The sequence below is a fragment of the Triticum dicoccoides genome, chromosome 5B (genome assembly GCF_002162155.2).
Source record: "Triticum dicoccoides isolate Atlit2015 ecotype Zavitan chromosome 5B, WEW_v2.0, whole genome shotgun sequence".
Taxonomy (NCBI): Eukaryota; Viridiplantae; Streptophyta; class Magnoliopsida; order Poales; family Poaceae; genus Triticum; species Triticum dicoccoides.
The window spans coordinates 166,386,889-166,400,927 of NC_041389.1; the positions used below are offsets into that span (position 1 = coordinate 166,386,889).

The window sequence follows — 14,039 nt, forward strand, 5'->3', positions numbered from 1 at the left end:
AAAAAGGACGCGGCCAAGGCAAGGCGTCTAATCCGGCTCCGGGGGTGGCGGAGGGGGCGGCGGCGATAGACGGACGGCCATCGAGCGAAGGTCGGCGATGAAGACGGTGACGGCGTCGCGGTCCTGAGGGCGGCTAAGCGGCCGCCATAGCTGCAAGTAACCAGACAGATTGAAGAGAGCGTCAGTAGCCCGTCGAAGAGGAATACGCTGGATCACAAGCTTATTGCGAATCGTCCAAAGGGTCCACGCAAGAACCCCAATCTCAAGCCACCTAATGTGGCGAGAGGGGGAAGGGGAGTTTTGGAGTTCGGCAAAGAGGTCGGGGAAGTTGGTGTGGCACCAGTCGCCTCCCACAGTCTCCCTAAAGCAGCTCCACAAGAATTGAGCTGAGACACAGGAGAAGAAGATGTGATTCGAGTCTTCGGGGGTACCGCACAGGGGGCAAAGGCCGGACCCAGGGCCATTGCGTTTGCGGACCTCCACCCCAGACGGATTCCTATCGCGGATCCATTGCCACATAAAGATCCGAATTTTCAGAGGCAAGCGGATGGACCAAACCGCCGGAAGGGGGAAGAGACGGAGGAGGGGGCAATGGCCGAGTAGGGGGACTTGGTGGAGAATTGGCCCGAAGGCTCAAGACGCCATCAAACCTTGTCCGGGCCCGCGTCCAACTCCGGTTCGTGGAGAGCGATGCAATCGAGCAGCTTCAGCCACGCGGCCGCTTCCGGAGGCCCAAATGGCCTCCGGAAGGCGAGGCGCCCTAAGTCAATAAGGGCCCTCTCAACGGAGATTAGTGGGGCGATCGACAGCAATGGAGAAGAGGTCGAGGAAGCGGGCCGCAAAGGGGGAGTCTCCCGCCCACCGGTCGAACCAGAACAGCGTCGTTGTACCCGATCCAACCGAGATGGAGGTGCCAATGCGAAGGACGGGAAGCAGTTGGACAACCGATTGCCAAAACTGGGATCCGCCGGATCTCTGACAGAAGGCGAGGGGCTGTCCGCGCAAGTACTTGTTCCGGATTATGTCAAGCCAGAGACCACCGTGGCCCTGCGAAATGCGCCAGAGCCAACGTGTGAGGAGGGAGATGTTCATGCGTTTAGAGCACATGATACCGAGGCTTCCCTGTTCACGGGGCTTGCAGATGTCCGGCCAGCTAACCATGTGATATTTCTGCTTATTGTTGTCACCCGCCCAGAAGAAGCGAGATTGGATTTTGGCGATCTCATGGTGAAGGGTCTCATGGAGGCTATAGAAGCTCATAAGAAACAGGAGGAGGCTAGTGAGGGAGGAGTTAATGAGGATCGTCCGAGCCGCCTTTGACAGCCACCGGCCTTGCCACGGCTCCATGCGAGTTTGAAGCTTGGCCACTGTGGGGCGCAAGTCCGCTACAGTGAGCCGAGAGTCACTGATGGAGGTTCCCAAGTAGGTCGTGGGAAAGGAGCCGAGGCGGCAATTAAGGCGGTTGGGGATGTCCAAGGCGTCAGCCGGAGAGTAGCCCATAACCATCACATCACTCTTGTCGAAGTTGATCTTCAGGCCAGACATTTGTTGGAAGCAGAGAAGAAGGAACTTGAGGTTAGCGATGTCCGTGTCCGAGCCCTCGACCATGATGATGGTGTCGTCGGCGTACTAGAGCATGGAAATCCCAGATCCGCCCGCCAGATGGGGGGTGATCCCATGAATGTGGCCAGCGGCTTTGGCCTTATCAAGGATGGCGGCAAGAGCGTCCACCACCATGTTGAACAGGAACGGAGAGAAAGGATCGCCTTGTCTAACCCCACAAAGGGTGGGGAAGTAAGGCCCAATTTCTCCATTGATGTTCACAGCAGTGCGACCACAGGACACCATCTGCATCACCCTGGTGACCCAACGATCATCGAAGCCCTTCCGGAGCAAAACTTCCCGAAGGAAGGACCAACTAACAGTGTCGTAGGCCTTGTGAAAATCAATTTTCAAGAAAACCGCCTTAAGGTGTTTCGACCGGACCTCATGGAGAACTTCGTGAAGAACTAGCACCCCATCCAGGATATACCGCCCTTTCACGAAGGCGGACTGGTTGGGGTGGGTAATGAGGTCCGCGAGCAGGGTCACCCTATTGGCGTACCCTTTGGCCAGAATCCGAAAGATCACATTGATCACCGTGATCGGGCGGAACTGGCGAATGTCGGAGGCCCCCGGCACTTTGGGAATGAGCGAGATGATCCCATAGTTGAGGCGACCAAGGTCGATGGTCCCAACGTAGAACTCGTCAAAAATGGCCATGATTTCCGGCTTAATCACATTCCAGAAGGTCTGGAAGAATTTCACTGAAAGGTCGTCCGGACCCGGGGCCGAGGAGGGATTCATGCCTCTAATGGCCATCCATACCTCATCCTCCGAGAATGGAGCCGTGAGGGCGGCATTCTCCGCATCTAAAACACACTGGCGGTCGGACCAGCAGTCGAGGGCCAGAGACAGGCCGCTCCTAGGAGAGGCAGAGAAAAGGGATCGGTAGAATCCGTCGACATGAGTCCTAATGTCGCACGGGGACTGCAGAAGGGACGGACCGTCCCAGAGGAGGGGGATGGTGTTGCGTCTCCGGCGACTGTTAGCTATGGCCTGAAAATAGGCAGTGTTCGCATCGCCCTTCAGGACCCATTTCTGGGAGCCTCGCAAGCGCCAGTAAGCTTCCTCGTCTATGTAGATGATGGAGAGTTGGTCTTCCAGGTCATACCGAGAGAGCCACTCGTCAGGGGAGAGGCCGACCGTGTCCGCACGGAAGTCCAGTGCCTGAATGGCGGTCAGCAGGGCCTTTTTTTGTTCGCAGGCCGACCGTGTGGCACTAGATTCATTGCTAGAAAATCAATGCGACCACAAATATAGCCTTTTGAAAATTTGAAACGCGAATTGAAAATTGGATGAGATCTTGACTGGGATGAAAAGCTCGGAACAAAAAACGTGTACAATTATGAGACTTTTTATATCCAATCAAGTCTTAAATTCCGCAAGTGAAGAATTGGGCTACTGGAATTAGAAACTTTGCCACAGCGCATAAAATCAAAACATCAGATGCTTCTATCAGAAAAGAAAAAAAATACTCGCCCTGGTAGAGACCCACAGACAAATCTCCGTTGCAATCAGTTGATGGGTTCCAAAAACATCTGGGTACAAACATTAAGACCTGGATATGTCTCATCAACAGTCCAGAGCAGCTACATCTCCAGTCACACGTGCCTATGTTCGTACCGAGAATTCTACCAAGTAGGTTCTACATCAATTCTGACCCATCAACCTTCGGGTCGAGGCATTTTATGTTCTTCATGTCTACCACCAAGCTGAGCATCATGGTGGCTCACGCTGTGCTTTGGTGCATCACTAGGGTGCTGCGGCTTGTGCTCGAAACCATCATTTCTCTTGGTTAGAGAATGCTCATCTTTAATGTCCACCAGAACTTCAGCCTCTTTTGCAGTCTCTGGAACATTCTGATCACCATTGTTGTCACCATTTTCTGCAACGCCATCAGCATTACGGTGATCCTCTTGATGCATACTACAATCGTTCCTCTCCTGCTTGATCTTCTCATCCTCAACAGCCAACTCTACACCATGTTCTAATTCCCTCTCAAGTAGGTCGTCATCATCCATCACATGTACCTTCCTAGCAACATCACCTTTCAATTTTCTTCGCTTCTCCAAAGCTGCCTTTACCTTGTCCTTGTCAATTTTATTCATGGCATCCATCATGGAGGATGAGACACTGGGATCACCACTGTTACTGAGATTACCATCTCTCAATTCACTCGAACTAGCATGCGATGGAAGAGGTTTCTCTTCTGTTGGAATACCAGGTTTGTCGCTGGGCCTGGAACTTCTCGACAAGGACTTTGTGCCATCATGCAAACCATCCTTTGTACTAGTATCAACTCTACCTCCACTCTGACTGCTTGTTTTGTCGTTTTCATGGCCACCATTGTCACTCTGAAGACTTTTCTGGCTACCAATCTGCTTGTGTGGCTTTGAGTGCTCAGCACCATTGTGAATTGGAACACCTGTTGATGTAGAGGGATTGGAATCTGACTGTTTGGATGCTGGATGATGCACAACACGAGGTTCCTCCGAGTTGGCTTCTGCTTTTACGGAGATCCTTTGATTAGGCACACCAGCTGAGCTCCCTTCAGCTTCATTCCCATTTGTTGGTTGCGACTGTACAACACGGTTTTGCTCATACAGCTCTAACATTTGATTGCTAACCTCTGCAATCAATGAATAAAAGAAATGCATTAGTATTAGACGTGAATTTATCACGCCATGCTACCAAAGCTCAACTACAAATTAACTGCTACTCCCTCTGTTCACAAATATAAGATGTTTTGGATATTTTAATACGGACTACATACGGACTGAAATGGGTGAACACACTAAAACGTGTCTATATACATCCGGTTCACAAAAAAGTTAGAACATGTTATATTTATGAACGGAGGGAGTAGAAGATGAATCAAAGCCATGAACAAGGACTACTATGGAGCACCACTGAAACAGACCAGGTTCTACAAGACCCAAGGATTTTCTGGAACCATCAAATCTTCAAGCAACTGACTGAAAATCATGCAATTTGTTTCCTGTTTGTAAACAGTCGGGTGCTCTTAGATTGAGAAGGCGGCCTTTTCTTAGCTATCTAGAGATGACTACAAAACATGTTATACAGTGTATTATCTTGTAATGTTGTCTCTAGTGGTTAATTTTTGCATGCATATAAAACAATGTAGTGATAAAATTAGAAAACATGTGTAAGAGATGGCATCCACTACAATGGAGAAAAATATCTTATCTCAAGCGCTAAGAGATCATCTCTTAGGGTTTTTTGAGAATGAAATCATCTCTTAGTTGAGACAAGGAAAAGGCTGAAATCACCCCATTGTGCATGCCCTTATAATCTTTATTATGGATATTCTATTTGGCAGGTACAGAGGAGATTAAAAGTGTCTTGCCAGATCTATAAACCACTGAACTGGCTTAACTAGTCCCATATGAAGCAATAGTCGCTAGAAAAAGTCAGAGCTGGAACGCATGATAGTATAGTAAATAATTCATAGAACTGTGTACAGCAACTACACCATATATAATTAGACTTCGGCTTTATACCGACCACTAGCATAATGATCGCGTTGCTACAGAACCAAAAACTGATTGCAGTTGTATTTGATCAGTAGCATACAACAACCAATGCACTTGTTACTTACATCATAAAAAGTACTCCCTCCTTCCCAAAATATAAGGCGCGCTTGACTTTGCACGGTCCTTGATGCATGACTTTGACCATTAATATATACCATAATACATGGATTGAACATGTATCAATAGTATCATCGTATTTGTCTTGCAAAACAATTCTATTTTATATGTCTTTATAATAATTTCGTAGGCATATATAATCAGTGAAAATCATAGTCAAAGCTGTGCGATGAAGACTAGAAAAGTCAACGCGCGCCTTATATTTTGAGGGAGTAATACACCATAATCATAAAAGGGTAATAACACCATAGTAGTCATAGTACATGTCATCGCTGGATTTTAAAATTTGAAAGTTAGGATGATGGGGATTACGGAGGAGGGGTGGCCGGAGGGCAGGGAATGGGGAGGAGGGGTGGCTGGGTAAAATATCATTGCCGGATTGACTGGCTGGTTGGTGTCACAGTAAAAGAAATTGTGTACTACCATGTACTAGTAATGATCAAATACTTTCCCATTCAAAACATGAGTGAGGTGGTGACTTGCTAGTTTGATTAAGCTGTGTATAGCAGCAAGTGAGGGGTTCGAGAGTCCACAATTGCATTAGTTTTTACTGTTTTGTTTATGATCATTGTTCACAAACCATAAGAGGACGATGGGGGTCGAGATTCGACGCATTACCTGTAATTTTTCTGTTGATGTATTTTTTACAAACTAAAGAGGGTCAAAGTGGGGTTCAAGACTCCACAATTGCATTACTTGTAACTGTTTTTTTGCATAAACCATAGAGCGTCCGCTGGGGGTCAAGACTCAAAGCATTACTTGTAACTGTTTTATTGATGTATTTTTTTCAAACCAAAGAGGGTCCAGTGGGGTTCGAGAATCCACGATTGCATTACTTGTGACTGTTTGTTTATGATTATTATTTTTTACAAACCAAAGAGGATCCAACGGATCCTGCATGGGTGAGGAGGATTTGGATGGAGTGGGGGTGAACCGAGCACCACCACCACCAACTCAAATTTATAAGTAATATATATATATGACTGATTTTCTGCGCTCATGGGAGTATGTACTCCCGCATTAAATATACTTCTCTATCATTCTCAATATACCTTATTAATTATCTAAGATACCTCAATACAAGCTTCATAAAAAGAACATCATCAGAACCCTTAGTTTATAAATCTAACGATTTTACGTACAAAAAGGCAGTCTACGAGCAAATGATCTGGAACACATTGACTCAAATGGAATTTTTTTATTTAACTCACTTTGCGCTATCTGGTAATTATTAATAAAGCATATTAAAAGGATAAAGGGGTAGTATAATGGACTGATCTATGTGGTACATGAAGCGCAGGAGTACGCACACCCAGGAGTGCAGAATCATTTCCTTAGCTAGAATGAAGCAAGACACATCCAAATGGTTGTTTAACAGGAAAGTTTTGTACATATCCTTATTTTTAGCTACTCAACAAGAATAGTACCTGCAAAAAGATGAGTTTCACACTTTGAAGTATTTTCACAAATGTCCAAGTCATTGTACACTTACTTTAGTTCTTTCTTTGTATCCCGAAAACCCAGATGCCACAGGAACACATAAAAAGGCGAGTCCCGGTGGTAAAATATACTAAACCACAACAGTAGTCACTGTACAGCAAGGAAGCTAGAAATACAGAAGGAACAAACCAAACAAAGCAGAAGGAAATTTTGAATTACTGACTTTGCATAGAGGAACCAACCTTCCAGCTGTCTTGGTGTCACATCAAACTCCTGATACCAAGCCTTCTCACCGTCATCTGGAAGAAATTTCACTTTGAGAAACTTACCAGCCAAAAAGAGAGCACCTGCTGCAATATGATGGGGCTTGAATTGCAGACAGAGTGAAGTGCGCAGCCTGTACAGTATACACCCTTTTAAAGGAGGTCTAGTAGACATATAAACTGAATACTGGTATGGCTAAAAAGAACAAGGGTAGCATTAGCATACCCATCATTGACAAAATTCCAGGCAACCTGAGGAAGCGCATTATGAGTAATCTTGAATTTCTTTATTGTTTCAACCAAGGGCTTGTAAGGATGGTGCACATTAAGGTCAAAACCAAGTGTTGCAAGTACAACTCGCTCCCCAAGTAAAATGAGTTCTTTTTGTTGATCATATACTTCCTGCATAGGACAGTAGTAGACAGTTTGTTCAAGCATTATTCCCAGAGGAAATCACTTTGAAATAACTATGGACTGGTGCAGAGAAGATCTACATCGACAGAATATAAAGTGTACCAACACAATGGAACCTTCACAAATATGTGGCAGATACAGTGGTAACTACAATAGAAAAAGATCTGCATCGATAGGCGAAGTGTACCGATACAGTTGAATGGAACCTACGCAAGCATGCACCAGACCACAGAATGAACTACCAAAAGAATTATTATTATTATTGTTTCAGTGCATTCACTCACCCAAGTTAACACAGCAGATGTTAATTTTTTGAACAAGCACAAACTGAAAATGGAAGCATGCAATGGCAACTATTTATGGCCATCCTCATTTTGTTTATTAACTTTTTCACAAGAAAAATCATCATCATCACCAGAAATAATTAGGAATCAACATTTGTAGCATGTAGACCTCAAAAGTCACAAAAATCAATGCAAAAATGGATCTCAGAGGCATGCATTACAAAACTGAGAAGTACACACACATCAATGATTATGATTCAATCGTAATAGGCAAAAAATACAGTATACAGCATCTACCAGAAAATACTTTGTTTGCACATCATAGAGCAAAATTATTTTATACTCGGTTTGCACCCAACCCATCATAGAGCGAAATTACTTGCTTACAGGAAAGGACATCTGTTATTTTTCCTTGTATCAGCTAAATTAGAGAATGGCAAGATCATACGAGGATATAAATCCTATGATTCAGCACTCCTCCAAAAACAAGAGAAGAACCAAACATTAGCCAGGTGCAGATTGTAAAATATATAGCTGGTAAACTTCAGCAGATGATGATGCAATCAAAACAATTCCAAAATAAATGATATACTGAAGAGAAAAGGTTAGGATTCTGATAGAAATAGCCAGCCTTCTACTGGCTATATTTCTGAAGTTATTTTCTGTTATTGTATGAGAACAACAAGATTTATAGGGTGAAATCAGGTCATGCTACAACTTTTGTAAAGGGAAAAAGGTTCGCCAAAGAACAATCCATAGCAAAAGAAGCATCCAATTGGATCCATTACATTACCCTCTGCTTGATTTTCTGACCAGCAGCAGGATCCTTTTTATGAATAAGCTCGTAAGAAACCAGGATGACATCCTTCAAAGGCCTAGGTGTTTCTTCGACTTTTCCAGCCAAGAACATGCAAACAGTAGCGATTGTCTGTATAGATGTTAGATTCAGACTTCATTTGCCCATTCGCCATGAAAAAATAAGAATAACTGCATAACAAATAGTATAGAATACTAATATTCTGTCAAGACATATAGAGGAAAATCACACCATTACCACTTCTGCTGCAGATAAGAACACAAGAAATTACATGCACTCCTATTTCAGTAAACACGCTTGGTACTACTTCATGGATAGGGTGATTTCAAATGCTTTCACGTTCAATAATTTAAGAGTACCTGGGCCTAAATCAACTCTGCTGGGTGTTTGAGAGCTGTACCAGCCAAAATATTCATGATAAACCCTCAACCCCGCATAATTGATTAAATGGTGTGCCCACCTGTGAACTGCTATTTAGTAACAAGGTCTCAGGCTCTTCTAAACTAAAATCCCCACATCGCACCAAGAGGATGTACATCTGTGCATCTTATCCTCATAGAAAATACCTACTTTTTATAACCACCCCCTACAGTTCACAAAAGTAAGTTGTTTTGACATCTACAGAGTCTGCTGCTAGCTTCAGCGCCAACTTCTATTCGACTGGAGAAGTACAAAGTGTATTATTAGCTATTAATGCCTCTGTATGGAGAGAACAATCACCAAACTGGAAAACCATGGAGATAGAAACTATTTGTTATTTTTATTCAAACTAAACTATGACACAAAAAACAGAATATTATAAACTCAAATAAAGTATCTACATGTTATGAAGTTAGAAGCAGCACTTCATCAAATATTTAAAAATTGGACTATAGTTAGTCATTGACTAACACTTACTTGTCTATCATTTTTTGCATGAGATTGACGAAGGTAAAAACGGTGACAGAACACAATAGATGTAGCAATTGTCACTTGTGGCCTACATACAAAGAAAAAAAATTCAGCATAAGCTGAAAGTATAATTCCAGCAAAGAGTTGTGGCATTATCTCCACGTGTCATAAAAACCAAAGATACGAGCACAGCAATTTTTATCACGATTGCAAACTATTAAAGATGTGATGCGTACCATGGAAGCCTTCAAGGGCCAAAAGAAAAAATGCATACAAACATGCATTGCCCAAAACAATTCTAAAATGCCAGACCACCATCATACAGGGCATATTTTCAGTATATCTTAACATTTCATATGATATGATAATTTATCGTATTTATGGAGAAAAAAACCAACCAGCAGTTCATTCAGAAAAAATGTGCTTGCCATAAGAGTGCTCCATAAAGAAGTAAAATATTATCTTATCAGACAAACAATTGAATATCTCTGGACCAAATATATGCTGGTGTAAAACAAAAACACATCAGGAGAAGCAATTACAATACAATGACAATATAAAGACACATTTTGAAATATTTATCATCTGGTTGGGTAAGTAGCAGAACTCAATGTTTTTGGATAAGTAAGGGACAGTCAGCCAACAGGCTACAGTATCAATAAATGCATAGAAGGACATAAAATATCTTACACTTTGAGCCGCATCCCCAAATCTTGTAGATAAGTGCAATACGATTTCCGAAGGTAAGTCTCTTTCTTTAAATCAATGCCATCCCTCTTGGACGGAGAATTCTCTTCTATTTCCTTTCTACTGAAATACCATGAAGCACTAAGTTTGCCAGCTTCCTTATTCCCGCTCTTTGTAATTCTGTAGGGGCTATTTTCTACAATTCCATGATGTGACAAATCACTTGGCAGCATAGCCATGTAAGCTCCCAACTACATTCAGCACACAATGACGAAGGTAGTCATGAGTTTTAGGACAGTTACTGAGAAAAAAGATACATGATAACATGATAGTGATAAGCATAGTCCTGTTGCCAAGCTAAATAGTAAAGATCAAATATAGCTGGCAGATAGCAGGGCCTGCTTGCAACAAATAAGTCAGCACGCCCAATGACTGAACTGTTGGTAAGAATTCGTCTAGTAGAACATGCCGTTACGAATGTATGCAGGGAAGAGATCTACTCGAATGTAATTCGATGGGCTAGGACAAGTGACATTCAGAAAATAAGCAGTTTAGAAGTTTCTGCAAGTCAAAATTACACAAGTATAAATAATCCACGCTGTTAACTTCCTAGGTGCAAATAGCATTAAAAGCAGAAATTGCTAAAAACAATTACTATATGAACAATATAGGTGTGATCAATCCCAATGTCTAGGATAACAATCATGCTGCTTTTTTTTTAACGGCCAAACAGTAGGGGAAACCCCTACGGTATTTTTTTTTAATCATGCTGACACTTCCCTGGACCCTGCGCAAGCGGGAGCTACATGCACCAGGTTGCCCTTTTTTTTTTTTCATGCTGATATCTACCAGCCAAGGGTATCCACTGGTTAATAAGGACAGCCCGGAATTAATTATTGACCTATAGTAAGTCTGTGAGCTGGTGAATCCCTGAATGACCTGTTGTTTACACACAAATAACTATTGCCCCTTGATTTTCCTGCTTCCTTTGTTCCAACCTGCCACTGGCTATCTGTGTGACTCCATTTTTTCTGGTCAAACACATTTGCAGAAACTGACATTCACATATTGTTCCAAACCCTGACCCTGTTTCGAGCTTAGAATCCTACAGGACACCAGAATCACTGACCAAGTGTTCGTGGACAGGTAGGCAATATTTGCAGAATTTACACCCCTGCCAATAACCATTGGACATCTGCTATTGTGGTATCAAAAGCCCGAAAGCCCAGCAAGTTGTTATTTTAGCCAAACCGAAGCATGCAGTAAGTGAAACAGATCTAAAACCCTCCAAACCGTAATCTGAACCTATTATATCCAGCAAAACAATCCTATATATATACACACACACACACACACACACACACACACACACACACATATATATATATAGGAAAATAGGTTAGTACTCCTAGGAGTACATACTCCTACGCGCGTGTCACACGCTCGCTCATTCCCTCGTGCTATCTAATTCGCTTTATTTAGAGGGAAAAAATACATGCAAAATCTAAACCGAAATCGTGGTCATTACTCCGATTTTTCTGGCTTCTCTTTATAGTTGCCGTCAGACCACCTTATCCATTTGACCGCTTATCCATCTCTCCTCCTGTTTCATTGGCATCCAACTGCGGCGGCGGCTCACATGGATGGACGGCTACGGCAGCGGCCAAGAACAGTTTGATCGGGAGGTCCATCTTCTCACCGCCAATTGTGATGACGTGACTGACCAGGTTGCTTTTCGGCACGGTGGCCATGGGTGAAATAAGATCGAAGGTGCACTCCAGCGGCGCCTTGTTCTTTTTCCCGTTGATGTGAACCCTGCTCCAAGTTCTCCAACCGCAGTTAGCTGCTTTTGAAGTCCACCAATCATATGCCAGGTACCTGATCGATTTGTCTCACTACCATATACATACATAATTCCTCACGGCAACAATTCTCGTAGAGCTTCATTAACTCCGACAGATATTCTTCTTATTCCTTCGTTCAGGTTATGCCAAGAACCACCACAGATCTGATAAGTGGCACGACAGGGTTGTATCTCCTCGTACATTTGGCAACTCATTCTCGTCTAATTTTCATAGGGTCAATCAAACAGGAGGATGCCTTCTATGCCCATATGCCACATGCAAATAGTCCCAAATTTAGATTTGGGGATTTTTCTTCTGTTCATGGTTTGTATGAATTTTATTTAATTCCAAATTCTGGTAAACAATTAGGGATGCCATCCGATTGTTTTTAGGTGCACTTCAATGAATTAATGCCATCCGATCTAATTTGTAAATGCAGGGTGTATGTCTTTGGATACATTACGCCGCCGCCGACGGCCATGTGCGGCGGAGCGGCCATGGTGAAGTTTGATGCATGCACGACGAGTGATCTCATGTTTCTTATTGATGATGACGTATATGTTCCGTGCAAAAAAATTGATGATGTATATGTACTCCTTCTGATGCATATGAACTGATTTTTTTTATAAAGTTACCTTTTATTTCAGATGAATATACTAATTAATTGTTCTGCGAATGGATGAATGCATATATGTACTCCTTTTGATGTAGTATATATACTGCTTTGGTGAAATCTTCAGAAAGAAACTGCAGCACACTATTCCAAAAACAATGCAGTATATACTTCTTAAACAAATGGCAGTATATACCCTTCTGAGTATTTTGCTGGTATATACTCCTTCAAAAAAATGGCATTATATACTCCTTCAAAAATGGCAGTACATACTCCTTAAATTTTGTGAGTATATACTCCTTCAAAAAGTTCAGCGTAAACTACTTAAAAAGGCAGTACAGACCTCTTTATAAATAAAATGTAGTATATGTCTTGCATGTGCGTTGGGCACCTATGAGGTATGTACTGCTAGCATGATGTAGATGAAAAAGGCCTATATTTTACACGCTTCGTTCCCAATCTGAAGAGGTACAAAGGGTATATAGTAACAAAACCAAATGAAAGGTATATACCGTTTGCGTTCAAAGTGCATCTCACTTCCGTAACAAAACCAGCATTTCCATTGGATAACATGCACCGGTTACCTACAATCTTGGAGGTTGTTTGCGCATGCAACATAATTTACTAATATTTTAATTAATTAATCCATTGATTGGGCCAATTAATAGGGTGGGAGTACATACTCCTGGGAGTATAAAAGAGGAGTCCATATATATATATATCCAACAAAACAATGACCCAGACCTAAGAGATCTCGCAAAACCGAAGTCGGGACCATTAGACGCGCAAGATCGCAATTTGAACCCATACATCACACCTAAAATCAAAGTATTCCGTCTCATCGCGGTATCAACCAACAGCATCAAACGACCACGCCCTAGGGTTCCGAAATTCCAACCTCCCATCGATCTTTCACCTCCTCAGTTAGCAAATCAGAACAATACTTCGGGCAATGCAAGACCCAAGAAATGAAGGACTGGTCTAGGGAGAAGAAACATGGATTGGCGATAAATGAATGGATTGACCTCGTATGCCTTGACGCAGCTGCGGGCTAGGACGAAGCCAGCGAAGCGGGAGCGGCTCACAGGGTGGATGCTGCCGGGGCGCCGGGGCCTCCGGGAGCTACTGCCAGGCTCGACGGAATGTTCGCCCCCGCTGCGTGCGGCCGCCGCTGAGGAGGCGTCGGGGGGATAAAACCAGAGTAACAGAACCCCTATACCAGTGCGGTTTTCTTTCTCCAGAATTTGTATCTCCCTTCTCTGCAAATTTAAGCAAACTATATACGAGAAATGTTATTTGATGTTTGTCAGATTTTTAAGACTTCCCGACGAACATATTCATCGCCGTCAGATTATAATTCACACATCTTAAAGCAAAATGAGAAACACGTGAGAAAAAAATTTATTCATAAGTCGTCGCGAACGCCCAGCAGACCGCATTTATTTTTCCTCTTTGCTTTTTCTCTCACTAGCGCCCCATTCCCTAACTCGGTTAGGTGTGCTTCAATTTCGGC

At 43.1% G+C, this 14,039-nt stretch overlaps 1 protein-coding gene across 2 annotated transcripts; it reads right to left on the reverse strand.

Annotated features, from left to right (window-relative positions):
• Window positions 1-2,938: 2,938 nt before the first annotated feature.
• On the reverse strand, window positions 2,939-13,737 carry LOC119307982 (cyclin-T1-4-like). Of its 2 annotated transcripts, XM_037584097.1 has the most exons (7): window positions 13,552-13,737; window positions 10,073-10,320; window positions 9,389-9,470; window positions 8,468-8,602; window positions 7,203-7,378; window positions 6,956-7,110; window positions 2,939-4,231 (listed from the first exon to the last, which is right to left on the reverse strand). In XM_037584097.1, exons 2-7 carry the CDS (start codon window positions 10,306-10,308, stop codon window positions 3,267-3,269), a joined length of 1,749 nt encoding a protein of 582 aa, XP_037439994.1. In that variant the 5' UTR covers window positions 10,309-10,320; window positions 13,552-13,737; the 3' UTR covers window positions 2,939-3,266. The 2 variants fall into 2 exon arrangements, with proteins under 2 accessions (XP_037439994.1, XP_037439995.1); XM_037584098.1 differs by lacking the exons at window positions 9,389-9,470; window positions 13,552-13,737 and having other exon boundaries at window positions 10,073-10,164.
• Window positions 13,738-14,039: the final 302 nt, after the last annotated feature.